At 44.3% G+C, this 19,488-nt stretch overlaps 1 protein-coding gene across 1 annotated transcript in view; it reads left to right on the top strand.

Annotated features, from left to right (window-relative positions):
* Positions 1-16,430, top strand: part of LOC135381243 (uncharacterized) — a 48,632-nt gene extending 32,202 nt beyond the window's left edge. The window contains exon 4 of the mRNA XM_064612539.1: positions 16,304-16,430. Within this exon, the coding sequence (XP_064468609.1) occupies positions 16,304-16,430 (127 nt within the window). The remainder of the gene's footprint in view (positions 1-16,303) is intronic.
* Positions 16,431-19,488: the final 3,058 nt, after the last annotated feature.

Genomic DNA, 19,488 nt, shown 5'->3' with positions numbered 1-19,488 from the left:
CTGACTGCGAACCCTGGAATGCCGTCTACGTATGTAATCTGGCATGTTTCTGGAAGCCCCAGTTTATGTTGGCGGCTGTCGACGCGGCAGAAAGTATGGATTTGAACTAGACGACAAGCTAAAGAAAGTCAAAGTGTCACATGAATGAAAACTTTGCTATACTGGGGACCGTAATATTTCGAAAGCTAAATATGAAGCAATTGAAACAAGAACATCTCTTCGTTTTTAATTGCGAACCATAGAATACCGTCTACACATGTAATCTAGCATGTTTCGCGAAGCCCTAGTTGCCTCCGACGGAAGACGCCGCCGCACATAGTATGCATTTCAACTAGACGAGAAGCTAAAGGAAGACAAAGTGTCACATGAATGAGAACTTCGCTATACTGGCGACTGTATACAACGTTACGGGTGGAGGACGAAGAAACGTTTACTGACATTCGACGAGGGGGTGTGTGTAGTTGTCACTTTGCAATGGCTCTCAGGCTGGAAGAAATGGTACTTCCTTGCTCCAACTGGTATGGCGCAGCTGTATGCCCTACGAGCCTATTTGTTGCAGCAATATGCCTTGTGCCAGTATAATAATCTGGTTTTGAGCAATATTACGCATTCTGTTAACGAATTCCTTCTCTCACACATCTTACGCATCTTAGTCTGCACACACAACAGCTCGGTTTGCCCTTTCGCACCAAGAACTAGAACTGTACGAAAAAATATAAATAATAAAGAAACAACTATAGCTATGGTATTTTTTATAGAGCCAGTCAAGTTAAGAATGGAAGAGTACAATATGAAAGAAAAAGAGTGAGAGAGATAAGAAATAGCACAACACATTCAGGTGCGGCATGTGGTTGCTGCGCATAGAACCCTGGAAATGCGTACAAGTGGCACACGCAAAAAAAAGAAAGAAGTGCTAAAGTATATCAAAAAATACCCTCGAGATTGTTCTATCTGTTATTAAGGAAGGTTTGTTTCATAACAAGACACAACTTTTACTCGGGTAATGCGACCTAGTCATTGCGCAATGCTTGTCACAAACTGAACCATTTCTTTAAGAAAATACTTATTTTGCCTATTTTTCTTCAAATAACTGTTTCACGTGAAGCTTATTTTTTTTTTATTGTGGAGTATGCTGTGCGGGTCAGAAGATATCTCGTCGAAATTGGAGAACTTACATTCTTGTAGAAAAAGAATCGCAAAACTAAGGAAATATTCTGTTCATTATGGCTTGTGCGTTCCTGCACCCCTTTAAGCAAGTGGACTGCAATTCCGACCAAGATCTAAAATATTCTTCCTTCTTTCCCCTTCCCATGAAAGGTTTCCCCTTCTCATGAACAGTTCCTTCACGTTTTTTGAAGCTGATGAGGACGCCCGCATAGGCGTCGAATCATCCTTTTCTTGTTTATCGTTGTTTTTATTTGTTGTGCAAGCCAGTGTTGCGCAGTAATAAACATTCTTTCTTCTGCCAAGAGACACAAATGAAGTGTTCCCAAGATGGAGTGTCTCAGCTCACTGTCAAGCCGACAGTGGTTCTAGCAGAAAAGGAGCGCTTCGGAGCCGCCTAGAGCTTGAACGTGACAAATTTCTCTGCAGGATATCATTGGGCGAGGTAAGCAACACCCGCATTTTTTTTTAAACATTGCTGATGATCCAACAGGGACACTGGATCATTTGACATGGAATTAGCCTTCTGCATTCAATGTTAGCCAGCATGCTAAATTAGGCCGACAAACGCACGCATTGTTATTCCAATCTATACATTTGCAGTAGGGCTTTTATCACCTTTCAGCATCCAACTCCAAAGGATTCAGATTTAAAACCTTTTGATTGAAGTTGCCGCATAGCTATGCGCCCGAAAACTGACAATGAAGAAAGAACTCTCTTGCATCATGACAAAATGATATGTTTGCACTTATTCAAACTGGCAAACATACATGGCCCGCCCCAATGGCATCAGCAAGACCAGGGTATCTCTGGAGCAAGAGATTTGCAACTTTAAAATAAAACTTTTTTGATGGATAGCTGGAACAAAGAAAAACAAAAAATGAACTGGTAGCTCTTAGGTGACCGATGGATTAGAAAGCAGTGCATGAAAGATACGTATGCATCAAGTGCTCAGAGAAAGTTACTCACAGCGTTTGGGATGCCATCGACTGGAATAGCACTTCCACAACTTTGCTGTGGACGGGGGGAATTTATTGGCAGAAAAACATAAGAAAAAAAGAAAGGCGAAAGGTCAGCCATGCGGCACGCCGTCTTGCCATTGCCTAAAAAAAGAAAAAAGAAAGGGAAAATATAAACAAGAGAAAAGGAAATAACAAGAAGGTAAATAAATAAATGAAAACAAGAAAAATTTAAAAAGACACTCGGCTCACAGGGAGCCCAGGAGGCCCGTGTCACGCAGAAAGCGGAGCACCGTCCGTCCGTGCACCCAAGCTCTGAGAGGTGTTGCCAGAGCATGGCCCGCTGATGGTGGTGACGCTGACAGTGCAGGAGCTGATGAGAGATATCGTCTTCTACGGCGCAGCAGGGGCAAGTGGGAGATGAGACGCTGCCCATTTTGAACAGGAGTGAACGGGTGAGGGCAACGTTCCGCCGAAGACGATGTAGAAGGGACTCCTCCTCGCGGGTACAGTGGCAGCCGATGACAATCAACAGTGAGGGATCGATGGACTGCAGGAACGAATTAGGTCGGATAGCACCGTCGCCGCACAAACGCCGTATAATCAGGCGACACGCAGACACCGGGAGGGCCAGTAGGGGCACCGGCGTGGCCGCATCAAGCGCGTCGCGTCTCGCAGCCGCGTCAGCACAGGTGTTTACGTGTAGCCCTGTATGCCCGGGTACCCACTGAAGGCAGATGCGGTGGCCGACCGAGGAGAGTTGGGCGTACTCCTGAAGTACCATGGTACGAGGTCACTCACGACGCTCGGGCGGTATGCTAACAGGAGCGCCAGAGACGCCTTGTTGTCTGTGAGGACGACCCACGCATCAGGCACAGACGCAGCGATATGTCGCAGAGCGTCAAGCAGTCCGAGCAGCTCCGCATCCGTGGAGGACACTGTGTAGGGAAGTAGGAGGGCGAGGTCACGGTTTTCCTGGGCGCCTCAGTAAGCCGCTGCTGAGGACTCATTCGTTACCGATCCATCAGTATAAATGGCGCGCCTCAGCGGATAGGCCGAACTGAGATGCTCGAGCGAGCTGGCGGGCTACTGTCACAAGCACATCGTTTTTCCTCTGGAGGCCCGGGGATAATGGCACCTATCTCGGGTCTTGCAAGCGTCCACATCGCAAGGGCGTGCGAGGGTAGGGAGAACTGTGCAGGGACGGAACCTTTGAGGCGAACGAGAGCACGACCGAAGTCAGAGGCCGGGCAGTCTTCGTCGACGTGGCGAAGGTAGTGAAGAGGGTGCCGAGTAAGGTACCGTGCGAGAACGCGGAGGGTTGCACCGTCCCGCAGGGCATCGATCGGCGGTTCGCGTGCCTCGGCTAGGACAGAGTATGTCTCAGTGATCGAAGGGACTCCCGAGCAAACGCGGAGGCTCCTGGCTTGGCTAAAGGGGAGATCTCGATTTCTGCTTCGGCTGATACCATGCAAGATGTGAAGGCTATATCGGAGAGAACCCAGCACGAATGATTGGGGGACACGGCGGAGGTCAGAGAAGGACGGGCCCCATCGCAAACCAGCGAGGCAAAGAAGAACCGCAACGTAGCTGTTGATCTTGGTGGTGAGAGACTTAATGTGGCGAGACCAGGAAAGGTCACGGTAGAGTACCACGCCCAGGTACTTGCAGTACGGGACAAATGGCAGTGGTGAACCTTCAATGACGAGCGGGAACCTCGTGAATGATCGACGAGTGAACACCATGGCCACAGTCTTGCTGGGTGAAACGGAGAGACCGCGGTCGGCGAGATACGCGACGATAATATCTAAGCCTCCCTGCAGTCGATGCTGAATGGTGTCGCGGCGAGCGGCAGATGTCCATAAGCAGATGTCGTCGGCATATAGCGTGGACGGAAGAGGCGAAGGGCTCCCCGTTTTTTATGCTTGCACTCAATGTTCCAATGTTTGGAAGTGAGTAAGCAATACCATCATCAGACATGTCATTTCTGTGGTGGTAAGACAGACACATGAAATAACTGTAGCAAAGGACATGAGAGGGCATAAGCCAGCATAGTGTATCTCAAGATTTTGCACTTTGAAGTCAAGACAAGCCATTGTGCCCCTCCTTACGCACTGCGGAGGCCCTATTCTTGTCAAAGTAAGCGACCTGGCTACTCTACACATCACGAGCTGCTGGACAGAGCTACTGCGACAAACTCGTCTGAAGGGTTCACCCACTTATAGGGTCATTTATCCCTCAGTCATACAGAGCATGCACAGCATTAGGCAGCCACTATATGTGGTAGCATGATGCTGACTAGATACTCTATGTAGTACATTCGTGCTACATACTGTGACCTATGTGAAAGTATTAAAAGTAAAGGACAGTACATGTACCATCTGGCTATGTGGGGGTGATCAGTCTGTATGTACTTCATGTGATAACAGTACAACAGTTGCGGCGTTGTATACAAGGTGTTATGCTCGGACTGTCCCGCAACTTACGTTGGTGAAACAGGGAGCAAGACACACACACACGCATGAATGAACATTATAGGGATATAAAAACAGCTACAAAAAAGCGATCTGAACTATGGGAGCACGCTCAGAATATAGGGCATACTCTAGACTTAGATAAGCCGCTTATGTTTGTCAGAGAAAATTGTTCGAACGTACGCACACTATTGGACTCCTGGTACATTAAATGAACACAGGGAGCTATCTAGAGGTACCACTCGACCCCCTGGAATTTTATGTGAATTTTTTGGTCATTCCTTATGACTCTGAAAGAAACAGAACATTCATCTTTTCTAACGAAATTGAAATTTATGCGGCGCAGAGCCCCTCAAAGATGCAGTGCTTGGCGAAAACCTATGTCATTTTAAGCGGGCAAAGGCCCATGTAAGGCACGGAACATGTTAAAAAGCATCTTGTTTCATAGGGGAGAGTTCACTTTACCGTACGTACGCAATTTTCACCATCACACTCGACGAGCTGACGCTTGTGGCTTGCAGGAAATTTGCAAAGTTTCTGCAAGTTTACGCGTTATTTTGCAATATAAAATTCTGGAATTTCTTCGTCAACTTTTTGTCGTGTAGCCCCCATGCTATAGTTTAAGCAAAAAAGAGCCAACCCAGCCGGTGCACTGTAAACCGCAGTAGAAAATTGGGATGCTGTGAAAATTCGACAAAATGCACATTTTTGGCAGAAAAATTCAGTGTCGGGATAGAAGCATGATGAAGGTGCCATTCGATGCATCGTCTTCCTAGCAAGACGTAGCAAAAAAACTCCGAGGTACTTTTTGTTAAACTCAAATATTTTTTTTTAATTGAAGGCGACTTCGCAAACGTGTATGCGTGCTGCGTCCCATCGTACCAAATGAACAACTGAGCGGTTGTAACACGATTGCAAACACGTGTTTCCCTCCTTCGACACACGACAGTTGCGCAGTGAGCACTCATTAAGCTGGCCATCTTGTGCACCAACAAATTTCTAGTCAGCTCACGGTGTTGGTAAGTGAGAGATAAGGAAAGATGTGGTGATAAGGGTGCAATTCAGGCTTTATGGTACCATGAGGTTGATTTCTGGCCGTGTGGCGTCCAGCATTCGTCAGTCGAGTCCTTGACGTGAGTAGAGTAATCATGACATGAACAGTGATCAAGTACTGCCTGCACCGAACACAAGCGCAGAATGCTTTCACCAGTAAGTTCCTGGGGATGCGCCATTGTTCCTTTCATTTTTTTGCATGTGTCTGTTAACTCATTCCAGTATTGGGAACATAACCTGTAGCTGTCCGCTCCTCTAGCACGTATATAAAACTTACTTAGTAGCTATGACGTACGATCTTTTCGCATTGTGTGCCAACAGTTGAGGTGTACGCATAACAGAAAAAAAATTGTCAGTCACAGGTGCTATCACTTTCGCTACCGGAGAAGCTACATCCGGGCATTTCTGTTGTGTACAAAACTATGATACTGGGTTATTTAGGTCGGGTCTAACGTTTCTTTGATTGTCATCTTTCATACGGGGGATGGCTATTTCAGAGAAACATGGGCGAGCGTACGAGGACAGGCACATTGATACTGCTTGTCGTGCGAAGCCTAGTGTGTAAGCCTGACCTTAAAAATGACTTCAGGGAGATCTGGGACTTTTCGCCTTGTTCGTTGGAGCCTGATCACTGCCATAAAACAACTGCTTGAACTGCTCAAGTAAAGATCTAAGCGAAGGCGAAAAGTCCCAGACGTCCCTGAAGTCATTTTTAAGGTCTTGCTTATACACTATAGTGTGTTCACATGGCAAGCCTGTCCAGGTACGCTCGTCCATCTTTCTCTGAGGTAACAATCCCTGGTATGCAAGATGACTATGAAAGAAACGTTAGACCTGACCTGAATAACGCGGTACATGTATCATAGCTTCGTACACAACATGAATGCCCGGAAATAGCTTATCCGGTAGTGAAAGAGATAGCACTCGTGACTGACAAAATTTTTCTAGTATACGTACATCTCAACTGTTGGCGCACAGAGCGAAAAGATCGTACCTCACAGCTACGAAGTTTTATATATGGGCAAGAGGAGTGGGCAGCTAAAGGGATCTCTTTGCAATATGAAATTAGTTAACAAACACATGCAAAAAAATGAAAGGAACAACGGCACATACAAAGAACTTACTGGTTAAAGCATACCCCGCTTGTGTTCGGTGCAGGAAGTACTTGATCACTGTTCATGTCATGATTACTCTACTCACGTCAAGGACTCGACTGACGAATGCCGGATGCCACACGGCCAAAAATCAACCATATGGTACCATAAAGCCTTAATGTACCCCTATCTCCCATGTCTTTCCTTATCTCTCACTTACCAGCACCACGAGCTGGCTATGTTTCGTTAGAGCACAAGATGACCAGCTTAACGAGCGCGCAGTTAACAACCGTCGGGTATTGAAGGAGGCAAAGACGTGTTTGCAACACGGGGGCTATACGACAAAAAGTTGTGAAGAAGAAATTCCAGAATTTTATATTACAAAACAATCCTTAACTTGCACAAACTTCGCAAATTTCCTGCACGACACAAACGTCGACTCCGTCGAGTGCGATGTTGAAAATTGCTTACATACTGTAAAGTGAACTCTCCCCTATTAAATAAGACCTTTTAACATGCTACGTGCCTTACGTGGGCCGTAATGCCAACTTAAAACGACATAGGTTTTCGCCAAGCACTGCATCTTTGAGGGGCTCTGCACCCCATAACTTTCAATTTTGTTAGAGAAGACCAATGTTCTATTGCTTTCGGAGTCATGAGGAATCACCAAAAAAATTCACATACAATTCCATGGGGTCGAGTGGTACCTCTAGATCACTTGGCGTGGAATGGCCCAGTACCAATGGGGCCTAGCAATCAGGCAGTGGTTCGGGGCCTTTGTTAATAGCTTCCTGTGTTCGTTTAACGTTCACTGTAAAAAATTGCCGTAAAACTGACGGTCAAAATCCATTTTTTTGCCGTAAAAGGAACAGGTACGTTGCCGTAATTGGAAATACGGTCCAAGCAATGTAATTAATATGGCACCAATGAAATATGCCGTAATTATGACGGTTACCAGCGTAAATAAGACGGTAGTGTGTCCGTAATCCTGATTACGGTCAAATGGCTGTAGATTTTATGGTAGTCTTCCATACTTTCACATTGCCTTCCAATCTCTGACATTGTGCTACGCTTGCTGGGAACAGTGAATTTTAATAAATGGTTGATTGCTGTACATGTACACATGCATATGGTGGGACATCGTTGCTATGCATTTCATTTCATTAGATGCCAAGTCCATACTTCAATAACTTTCATATCTGCTGCTGTACGTACACACCTCGGCATGTCGTACAAACAGTGGGCATCATTGTTTAGCATACCGTGTGCTCTAAAGACAAAAACACACAAAGAACATACACGAACAGACGTCAGCGTTTACTGTTCAGGATATTTAATATGACAAAGTACACTTGTGCAGCGTGTACTAGCGACGCAAACGCAACGGCACTGGGGCCCAGCCCATACTGCCATTTAGTTCACTACAAAGGCTACTTACGCTGGGAACAGGATGACGGATTTCTAATATACACAGAGATTACATAAACGGACAGGAAAATACGTACCAAAAACAAACACAACAGGGCTGCAGCGCGCAATGCTGCCGGCAGCAGTGTAGCCGCGTCGGCGGCATTTGCTGAACCAACGATGGCCAAGGCCGCACACATCGTCATCGCCAACGTCATTTTCAAATTGACAGACGGCGTTTGCAAATGGCGACAGAGAAGTCGATGCAAGTTCCATGTATCTAAATACAGTGGGTTTCAGGTATGTATAAAATGTTATTGTTTCTCAACACTCACCTCACATTGCGCTGTGATCATATTTCGCATTGCCGAAATATGTATCAGCAGCGCACGGTTAATTATAGCACGATTACGTCTTCCTTACTAGGCACAACGGAGGCGCCTCACGGAGCAGATTAGAAGTTGAAATCCCGTCGTGATTGTTGAACATGTTTTAGGTGTTCTTGACCCCTGCCTCATTTGTTCGGTTCCAATCTGTTCCAGCAGAGATGGTCACTTCTGGGCACACCATTCTTCCTGGCCAAGTCGCGTGCACAGGCATCCAAAACGCGCTTGGCCTTGGATCAACTGCTGAAAGAAGACCCAGGAGGGGGCATCTCTTTTCCGTGGTTTCTCATCAATCAGTCTTGCATCACTTTATCGTTTCACTCCTTCACTCTGCAGCAGCAGATTTCAACTTCAAACTGATATTATTCCGGGTTATTTATTTAGCCGTATGTACCGCCGTTCTTTAGTGACTGTAACACATGCTTGTAGTGTTCATAACTTAAATATCACACCTATGTATAGAAAGGTAGAACCTAAGGAACTGGTGTCCCAATTGTAACTTCACATGAAATTAGGGTATTTTGTTGGGTTGTCATGATGCTTGTCCACCCTTGAACATTAACATTCCTTTGCGATTGAAATTGCGCCTTTTTACCCACTTAGAAATTGCGGCAATAAGTGCATAGCATGGCGGATAGTGTTCGGTGTCCCTCTCCTTATTTTTTGTCGGAAACAAAGTCCTTGAGTAAAGCTACTAGTCGCTGGCTAGCACATGCACCTGTCTATCCTAATTTATATATTCAGAGCTTCTGTTTCTCCATAGCAGTTAGAAAGTGTGGTACCCTCTGTAAGGCTGGTGCACCACGATGCTGTGCTCTACTCTCCATAGTATTTATTCCTCCAGAATGCAAGAAGCATTACAGAGTTGTTTCTTTGTTATGACGATAGTAAAAACTCAGTAGTAAAGAAAGTCCACTTTGGTCACAAACTGTTATACTGGTGCGACGTAATTGCAGTATGCTGTTTTAAAATGATTAGTGGGAAAATGGTTACGAGGCAAGTGGGGAGGTGGTTCCAATCATGATTTGTGTGCGGAACAAAGAAGTCAGTGTTAGATTCAACATGGAAATTGTGTGCTTTCTCTCCCTTTTTCTACGGTGATGAGTAGTACAGGTGCGGAACGTGCATGTGACAGTATGAAGGACATTAGGGTGCAGCAAATTTATGTGGTACATATTTTATGGAAAAAACACAGGCGTGCAATTCTCGGGTGCACGGTGAGATTAGTGCAGTGATTTGCTGTAAACTAACCATCTCATTCCTGCATATATCACCCGTGGCACTAGTCATCAAAAGGAAAAATATACAGGGTGTCCCAGAAAACGTGTCATTGAATTATAATAAAAAACTACACCACTTAGAGTCACGCGGTCAACGGCATTTGTTCTTACTGGGTTTTTGCCACCTCCTTATGTGAATGTCGTGTAACGTAAGTTTAATGATGTAAATTTTTGCGAGCTTAAGTCGGAAATTTGCCAAGTAAAGGTCACGTTTTTACCTCACCAATGTGAAGAGCGTGTCTAATTTACACAAATTAATGATAATTGACAGGGATATTCAGGAGCTATCCCATCGGAAAAAAGTGGCCATAGTTTTATCGAGAAAAGTCCGGCAACATAGCTGCCATTAAAATATACGTACATTTTACTGTAGTTCTTTTTACAGTGTACCCGCATTCCAACTGTTTGTATACGCATGAACAATTTTCTCTGGCAAACATAAGTGGCTTATCTAAATCTAGAGTATGCCCTGTATTCTGAGCGTGCTCCCATAGTTCCGATTGCTTTTTTGTAGCTGTTTTTATATCCCTGTAGTGTTTATTCATTATCGCAAGGAGAAAACACAGACACAGCAGGTAGGCTGCACGATAATGTGTTTTATTTTAATTGGCTGACGGCATGTGAAAGCCATTCGCTATGGCATTGTCATTGCTCTCGGCTTCAGTACGTTGGCAAATAATAACAGATTACACAAAATTTGAGAAGAATAGGACCCACATGATGCTGCTGTGGTCACAGGACATTCTGCGAAGAAAATGCTATAAATGAAGATCCCCATTGAGCAGGGACTTCTCCGTACCAAATGAATGTGTTCCATGTCATTTTGTCATTGAAACAGGATGTCTACAAAACTGGCATTATCAGGGAATTGCAAGCAACACAACTGGAAAAGTCGAGGGAGTGCCAGAGAATTTGGTAAAAAAAGAAAAAAAAAGACAGGATGTATGAGTTTGGGAAATTATGAGAGTTGGGACAGCTATTACAGCCATTAACGAGTGGTGAGCACAGATCGTGCTACGCAATCTCCAGTGGAGGGATAATTAAAATAAAAGAGTCCGATTCATTGGCCTTGGGGAAAAAAAAGAAAAAGCAGGGGTGGGGGCACCATATTACTATTGAGCGTCCACAGGTACTAACTTTCATCAGCGGCTACTGGCGAGTGATTATTATATAGTAAAATATACTGACAACTAAAATAAGGTATCATTCAAATCCACCAGTTTTTGTTGGCCAGAAGAAAACCACATGCATTGTTGTGGGCAACCTTAATTTATTTTAGTGTGAGAAACTGACACCTTCACATCATGCATGTCTTCACTGTACTGTACAAAGGGAGAGGGGACACTATTATACTTCTTGTCAATGAACATCAAATATGCACCTGTGCAAAACTAAAACAAAACCTTGTTCAATGAGGTGGGAACTTATCAGCTGCAATTTCATAGACACCCTGTGAAAGGTATCAGGGGCCGTATTATCATCAAAGTAATCTGCCACGATTACTTCGTGCCTCTTTTGTCACTAGTCGTCACGCCTTCTTCACGCAATGACCAATGGCGGACAAAGGCAGAAAGCAATTGAGGTCCATTACTTAGACGAGAATAGGGCCACAGATATTCGATTTGGACACCCACAATCTACTTTCAAGTTCCTGTATAACTGTATAGTAAACCAGTTGTGAGCCCCTTCTCAGTCCTGGTCCACAGTTTATCTGCACCGGAACTTGGTGATAGTTTTAATGACTCGATGACATTTTTAACCCCGAAGGGGTCAATTGTAATAGGATCCATAACAACGTAATTCGAAGCAGGAATGTCGGGTATGTTGGCTATTGCAGTGCGAGAAAATACCTCGGAAAACACATTATTAAACACCCCGGCACATTCATGAGGAGGAATATTCTCCTCAGATGAGTCGGTTAGTGCTACGTAGGAGTTGCACTTCTGATGGCTATTCACTGTATTCCAGAAGTGTTTCTGATTGTTTTTAAGCATGTCTGGAAGTGAAACGGCAAAAAAATGGGTCTTAGCTTTCTTGATGGCATCTTTGTACTGGGAGGCAGCTTCATGGCATTTACTCCATTTGATTGCACATTGGGGCGATTTAGCCGCTCTGAAAAGTCGCTTCATCTTGTTACATACTCGTTGAATATGTCTGCTGTACCACGGAAGCTTTGAATTAGTATGTATGTATACCAGGGGAATGTATTCGTCGATCAGTTCCAGCACTTTTGCTTTGAATAAAGACCAGTTTTGTTCAACAGAACGAGAAACGAAATCCGTGACAAATGTGTCCAAAAACACACTGAGCTCATCGTTAATATCTGTGAAGTTAGCTCTATTGTAATTCCTGATCGGTTTCTTCTTTGTCACGCGCCTCTGTATCGGAATGTCAATAAAGAAATGAATGACAGAATTATCGCTAATCCCGTCTATGCAAGATAAATCAGTGACAAGTTCGTGACAGGTTGAAGTCATGACACATATTTGGAAAAGCATTAAATTGCGACTGAGCTGCTTGAGACATGACATCAGGCCAGTTAATATTCAGGTAGTGAAATTCTCCCACTAACAGTATGGGAGATCCGGAAAATCTATTCACGATAACATTTAATGCGTCATGCAACTCATTGACAAGTGTCGAGGTCGAAGATGGCGATAACACGGTGGTCGATAACACACTCCAAGTAAAATACGTTTGAAATTAAAGATGACACAGACCCATATCATTTCAAGATCAGGGACAGTTGATTATTGAGGACATAATCCCTTCCGCAATAGCTATAAGCACGCCCCTAGCTGTCCTAATACCTCTATCAGCGCGATATACATTGTAACGTTTGTGACACACAAAAAATTCATGATTAGGCACCTTGGGTGACAACCAGGTTTTTGTTAGCAACAGGATATCAGCATCACGAGTCGATTAAGGATGAAAGCTCATCGCGATTTTTCAACAAAGACATAATGTTAGTGTAAACAACAGAGATATTGCCATGAGAGGATTGCTATGCAGTGCTCAGCTTAGAGTTATTGCCATTAGGGAGTGATGAGCACTGGCCTGCATTATCATCTTCAGGTGAGGGGGAGGATGATTATTGGAAACAGAGTGCCCCGAAGTGGTTGCAAAAGCACGAAGCTCCTGAACGCAGTCGTTTTTACTGTCGTAACGAAACTAACGATTGGTCAGTAACAGAGTATTGTATCTTAGCTTAAAAGGTGAGCCTATTAACTTGCCATGTTCTACTAACTTTTTTCGTGCTAATCTAGCGACCGCACAAAAGTCCTCAGATAGTGTAATGTCAGTTGACCTCAGCTTAGCCTTAGCATGTAGGACCAGCTCGCGTGTTTTGCAAGAGGTAAACTTTGCTATGGTGGGACGTGGTTTAGCTGATTTGAGCGCACCGATTCTATGTACTCGTTGAAAGGAGTCAGTTGTGACGGAAACACCAAGGTTTTCGGATAGCACGGCGAGAACCTTCTCTTGAGATTGTTTCGTTTCCATCGGGCTATCAGCAATCCCATGCAAAATCAAATTTTCATGCCTGGAACGATCTTCAAGGTCGTTAAAATGGGATCACAAGCAAGTATTTTGTTTCTGAAGCGTACCAAGTTTGTCTTTGATAGTATGCAAGGAGGAGGCCGTATTTTCGACAGCAACCAGCCTCGAACTCAATTCAGAAATTTGTGATGAGATGTCAGCCTGAGTTTTCTGGATAGATGTTGCAGCTTCTAACAGTCGTGTCTGACCAGATTCCAGTGTGCTAGACCGTGCGCTCAGTTCTTTCAGTATTTCAAGAATGCTGTCAGACTGACCGCCCTTCGGGCCCGGGTTCAGCTCAACGTTGCCGGACAGTATGAGAAGACGTGGAACATAATCATAAACATGAAAGAACTGATGTTCTGAGGTTGGAACAACATAGAAGGGACATCTTTCATCGATAATCATAAAGCTTACAAACTAAGTAGGTAAGCAACTGATATAAAACACAGATGGGTAGAAATCCAGCGAACCGGTAGAGATGTAGGAAGGGAGTTGCCTCAGGACAGAAGCCGCATATAAAACACAGTAGCATTCGCACACGGAACAGTACAAAGCAAGTGGGCAAGGCAGCTCCAAGGGCAATCTGGGCAATCCACATATCGGAGCCGCAATGCCCACTCTATTGCACTACTATTGCAAAGTATGAACTGGAAATGGTGCAAGCTTTTGTTTTGGTCTTTGGAATTTAAACTGTGCACAACCAACAGACTGCTTTCCAACAAGTGACCAGCGAGGCCGCCTGCTTTCTCGTCCATATGGAAGACAAATAACTGAGCACCAAACGTGTTCATTTACCTGAGAGCTGACAGTGAGTAGACGCTTCCAACGCTTCTGTCTGGGTTGCTTGGTGTCGGCGGCGTTCCTGCCCTGTTGTCAGACTCTTCCACCTCAAACTGCAGCTGCGTATAGTAGTTCATATTTAACACTAGAAATCGACTACCAAGATGGGTCATACAATTACTCTCGCAAAAACCGATCCACATTGCGAAAGAACATGAAAGCGCGACAAGAAAATTATCATGCGAAATCGTACCGTTTGCATCCAAGGATGCAATGGGAATGAGCAGGTTGGGCCATCAACTGTCCCTTTCAAGCGTTGCGAATTTTTTGCTGTCTCTACAACCATCCGGACGCGTGATCTGTCACCAATGGTGTCAGCCGCTGAAAGTTCTATATAATCCTGAAAGTCCTCGTCGAATATCTACAGGAAATCACATGAGTGGCTTTTAGCGATCAAGCAGCAAAGTAAAAACAAAATAAAAGATTAATCTACCTGGTATCCAGTCTGCTCAACTGTTGCAAAAGGGCCCAAAGCGCTGCTGGACGCAACGGCTGTCCGTAGCCTGGTAAGGCTAGACGTCTTCAGCGTACACTTTCTCTTAACCACGTCCGACACAACTTCAACGAGGCATGTAACCTCCGCCGTTCATACAGTTTTACGAGATGGTTCGGGGTCGTTCGGGGTTTCTTCTCTCGACGTATTATCAACGAACCCGAGCGGGGTACAACGGAACAAACAAGAACTGAACGCGCGCGTTCCTCGGCGCCGTCAAACTTGCGGGCACTTGCAAGAGCATTACATGTTGCTGTTGCCAGACTACCAAGAAAAAACGATACTCTTTAACGCATGTAATGCAAACAATGTATGTTCCACGCGGTGCTATGACACATAATCCCGACAATGGTTGCCATACTCAATCATTTCGTCAAAAATTTCCCAAAACTTTCCAGAAAGACATTGGTATCACGTGAATATGGCGATACCACTGCTAGTCATCGCTCGCCTATCCTCACATCGTGGTGATTGGGAGCGTCACTGCATCGCATTTGCTTTCGGGGGCTTAGAAACATTGGGCTTCGAAGTTCTTCTTGGCGACCGCATCGCTCGCTCGTCCCCCCAGCGCTGTTACAGCTCTAAACATGTAAGGATCCTGAAGCATTACACACGCTTCCGATTAACATGCAATGAGTATAGGGATAGTTTTGCGAAGTCGTCAGTGGTTTTACCTGAGGTTTTGTACACCAGTGATTTATCCAGACCCCCCCCCCCCCAAATGTTCAGTGACATTCCCCTAACTTTTTCAGCTGTGTACCCCCTAGAAGGGTGCCCTTGTGATTTCAGCTTTAGAAACATCTCGGTAATGATATGTTAAGTTGTAATGACGTAACTATAATAACGACCTCCCTCCCCATTTTTTTCTAACATCCCTCCGTGCTTGGGATTCTGGATAAACCACTGTTGTACACAGTGCTTTCAAACAGGTAAAACATACAGGTGCAGGTGGAAAAGAGGGTGCAGCGCACTTCTTTATCTGGCAAAAGTTGACTATATGACCGGTCTGGGTAATACATCCACATTCCGTTTCAAATCAGCTGCTGCTGTCGCCTCTTTCCCCTAATGTCAAGTGAGCAGAGATCAAGCGTGTAGTTAACCCTCAAGGGCTTGTTTTAAACATTAGTTACAGTGACGCCACGTAAACTCTAGTAGCATTAAACAACATTTTTAAGAAGAGTTATACGCAGTAGTTCTCTGTTAAGGAACTATTCATCGTTGTTTAAGTCATCAACGATGTTGGTGAAACTGCCCAGTAAACAGCAGTAATTTTCTGGCATACAATCCTTGCAGTTCAACTCTTTCTTCATTTGTGGTGACTTTTGTGTTAATAAACCGTGGCAACACAACTGCAGGGTGAACCCCACTGACACATGTGACCCGTATAAGACTGCACGTGCACTTTGTCATGCCTGGGGTGCGCCACTTTTGCTGCTCAATATGCAACTGGAAGACTGCGACACTAAAATGTCTTTTACGACACTTTCGAACGTGCCATGGACACGAGGGAGGGCAACTGTGTGTGTGAGTTAAATCAGTGCATGAGAACCTTCCAACGGTACTCAGCATACCGACGACATGTTACACATCAGCATAAAAATCTGCTTCAGGAGGACGCAGAGAAAACTTCCCATGAACCACAAGCAGGTCTTCATTGTGTGCCAGAGACCAGCAGCCCTGGACCCAGTGACCAGGTGGATCATGAACAAGACCCTGAGGCAAACTGCGGGGTTCTAACACGAGACAGTGTGAAGGAATTTGCTCTGCTAATTTTCAAATGGAAAGCAGGGAGGCGTATAGCAGATTCCACTGTCAATGAAATTGTGAATGATATCACCCTGTACATTCAAGGACTGCTTGAACAAGGCTGTGCGGTTGACATTCAAGACAGATTGACATCAGTTTTGGAGCAGAGTATGGAGCAGTTGAGCACCAAAAATGGCCGGGAGTCCAATTGGAAGTTGTTCTTGCCATTTGTGGAGCCACGCACGATTGTCCTCGGGCAAACTGAAAATGGTGCGGCCAATGTGTGCCATTATGTCCCAGTATGTGATGTATTGAAACACCTGCTGCAGTCCCCAGGTATGGCTGAACAACTACGCCCATCAACATCACACGATGGTTATCTCACATTGGTGTTTGATGGAACAGCATTCCATGATCATGTATACTTCCGCGGGGACAAATCGAAACTGTGCATGCAACTATATAGCGTCGAGTTCGAAGTATGTGACCCTCTAGGAAGTAAAAGAGGAGTGCACAAACTGATGACAGTGTATTTCTCCATTGTAAACTTGCCACAGAAATCTAGATCATCACTTTCGAGCATCCACCTTGCTCTGCTTGTGAAGGACAAACATGTCAATACGTACGGGCTGAACAGCATACTTCGCCCACTTTTGGAACCTGTTGTCCTTCTTGAGACTGAAGGCATTGAGGTTGAAGGTCATGCTATAAAAGGAACAGTATTTGCAGTTGCCGGGGACAATTTATCACAACATAGACTTGGTGGATTTAAGTGCAGTTTCTCCCATGGAAGGATCTGCAGATTCTGTCTGGCTCTTCGCCGTGAAATCAACATCAAGCATATTGAACAGGAGTTTGTACTCCGTACTCCTAGTGGTCATCAACATCATTTAGCAATGCACAATGTGGTGCACTCACAGTGTCACTTTACGGTGTAAGAGAGCCATGCGAACTGACGTTCTCCGGATTTGACCCTACGCACCACTTTCCACCTTGCGTCATGCATGACATTCACGAAGGAGTCTTACCATTTGCTATGAAACACATTATTTCAAACCTCGTTTCTTTATATTTTTTCTCCATTGATGACCTCAACAAGGAAATAATTCATTTTGGGTACTCCACATAAAACAACAGAAACAAGCCACAGCCTGTGTCAAGAGAATTCATTCATGGGACCGGAAGCATGAAGGGAAATGCTAGTCCATTTTTTTTTGTTTTTTCCGGCATTTGTCTCTCTATGTGGGAGATTGTGTACCCTCTGATTGTCCTGCATGGAAAGTATGTACACTACTGAAGCAGGTAGTTGACCTGATAATGTGCAGAAGGATCCCTGTGTCCTGTGTACCGTACTTGGAGTGTCTCATTTATTTCTTCTTGATGGACTTTCACAGACTTTTCCCATTTGTTGCAACACCACCCAAGATGCACTACCTAATTCACTATCCTTCATATATCTATAGGTATGGACCTTACTTCAAAGACATTTCGCACAAAATTCGCAACTTCAGAAACATAACTTTTAGTCTGGCTACAAGGGATCAATACCTCCATATGTACCTCTTCTCGCAATTCCACTGCGAAGCCAAGTTGACTACAACTGGAAGCAGGCCTTGCCTCCTTGAGCACGTACCTGACGTTTTAAAGAATTTTCTATGTGCTAAGAACATCAGTTCTGATAATATTATTGTGGTGAGGTCCATAACAGTTGATGACGCTGTGCACTCATCAGGCTCTGTTCTTGTGCCCAACATTAATGATGATGAGCTCCCTGTTTCTCCAGCTCTGTGACATTTACACAGTGAACCGCTTGGTACTTGGAGTTGCACAAGTTCTCGAAACAATTGAATTTGACAGATATTTTCACGTATATGGTGTGCAGTCTACTTCTCAGCACACAGTTGTGAGAGACCTTCAGAACATGAAGGTGAGCAACTTTTCCTACACAGACAAGGCAGCAGGCATGTGATAAATGCTCATGATGCACTGTATTAGGAAGGTGTATAATGTATGTATGTAATGTAATGTATGTAACCCTAATGTATACACATAGGGTCTGAACTGAGCCAGAGTATGTGTGAATTTCTAGTGTGCTGTGCACTATTGCTCTGTTGTCCTTATTTACGGATTTGACAATTCTTGCAAAAATGTCAACAGTGAAATATATTTCATACATGTAACATGTAATTCAGTATTCCATTGAATTAGAATACATATTCAATTTCATATACTCTCCAATGTTTGGGGTAGTGTATTGCCGTGTCATTGCTTCTGAATTTGATAGGGAATAATTGGAACATGTCGCAACTTCTCATAACAAATTATCAGAGGTAAGAATAACATGGTTAGAAACTTGCATTAGTAAAAAGAACTTGTGCAGTAGGCTGCATATCAGACTGAAGTTTCTTCTTAAGTAGTAGATGCTTATGAGTCACTTATAATAATTCAACAGTAACAATAGGAAGCACAGATGTTCAGCGTTTCAGAAATATGAAATCGGCAGGAAATATGTTTCTTTGAAGTATAGCAAGGGCTGCGTCAAAAGAGGCGAAAACATCATGTACACTAACTGCTAACTTGAAAATACTTTGACAGGTTCTGATACGACATGTTTGAGCACCTCTGCACGCCATCCCTTCCGGGACCTGTAACGAAAACCACAATGCTTCTAACATGCAAAAAGTTGTTTTACCGCATGTCCTAAGCAAACTGCATAGTATGCATAGCACATGTGTAAGTAGCTGTCTTGAGGGTCGCTATGCCATCTTGTGTTAATAATCTGAAGTGGGACATGATCTGCAGTCAAGAAATGCAGACATGGTTGATCTTTAGCTGAGCTGCTTACTTCTTCACTACACATCTGTTGAAAAAAAACGCTCTGTTTTTCGTAAGGTGGGAATCACAAAGAAGGCGATGTTAAGAAGACCTGATAGCTGAGCTGTGTGTGCCCTTGATTTCTACATCTTATCCTGCTTCCTTGTGGTGCCCTATACTTTTTGGTTAAATTGTCTTAATGCATGGAGTTGCAGCAAGTTTTCTTGCACGTAAT

The sequence above is a fragment of the Ornithodoros turicata genome, chromosome 1 (genome assembly GCF_037126465.1).
Source record: "Ornithodoros turicata isolate Travis chromosome 1, ASM3712646v1, whole genome shotgun sequence".
Taxonomy (NCBI): Eukaryota; Metazoa; Arthropoda; class Arachnida; order Ixodida; family Argasidae; genus Ornithodoros; species Ornithodoros turicata.
This window is presented reverse-complemented; position numbering and strand designations above follow the sequence as displayed.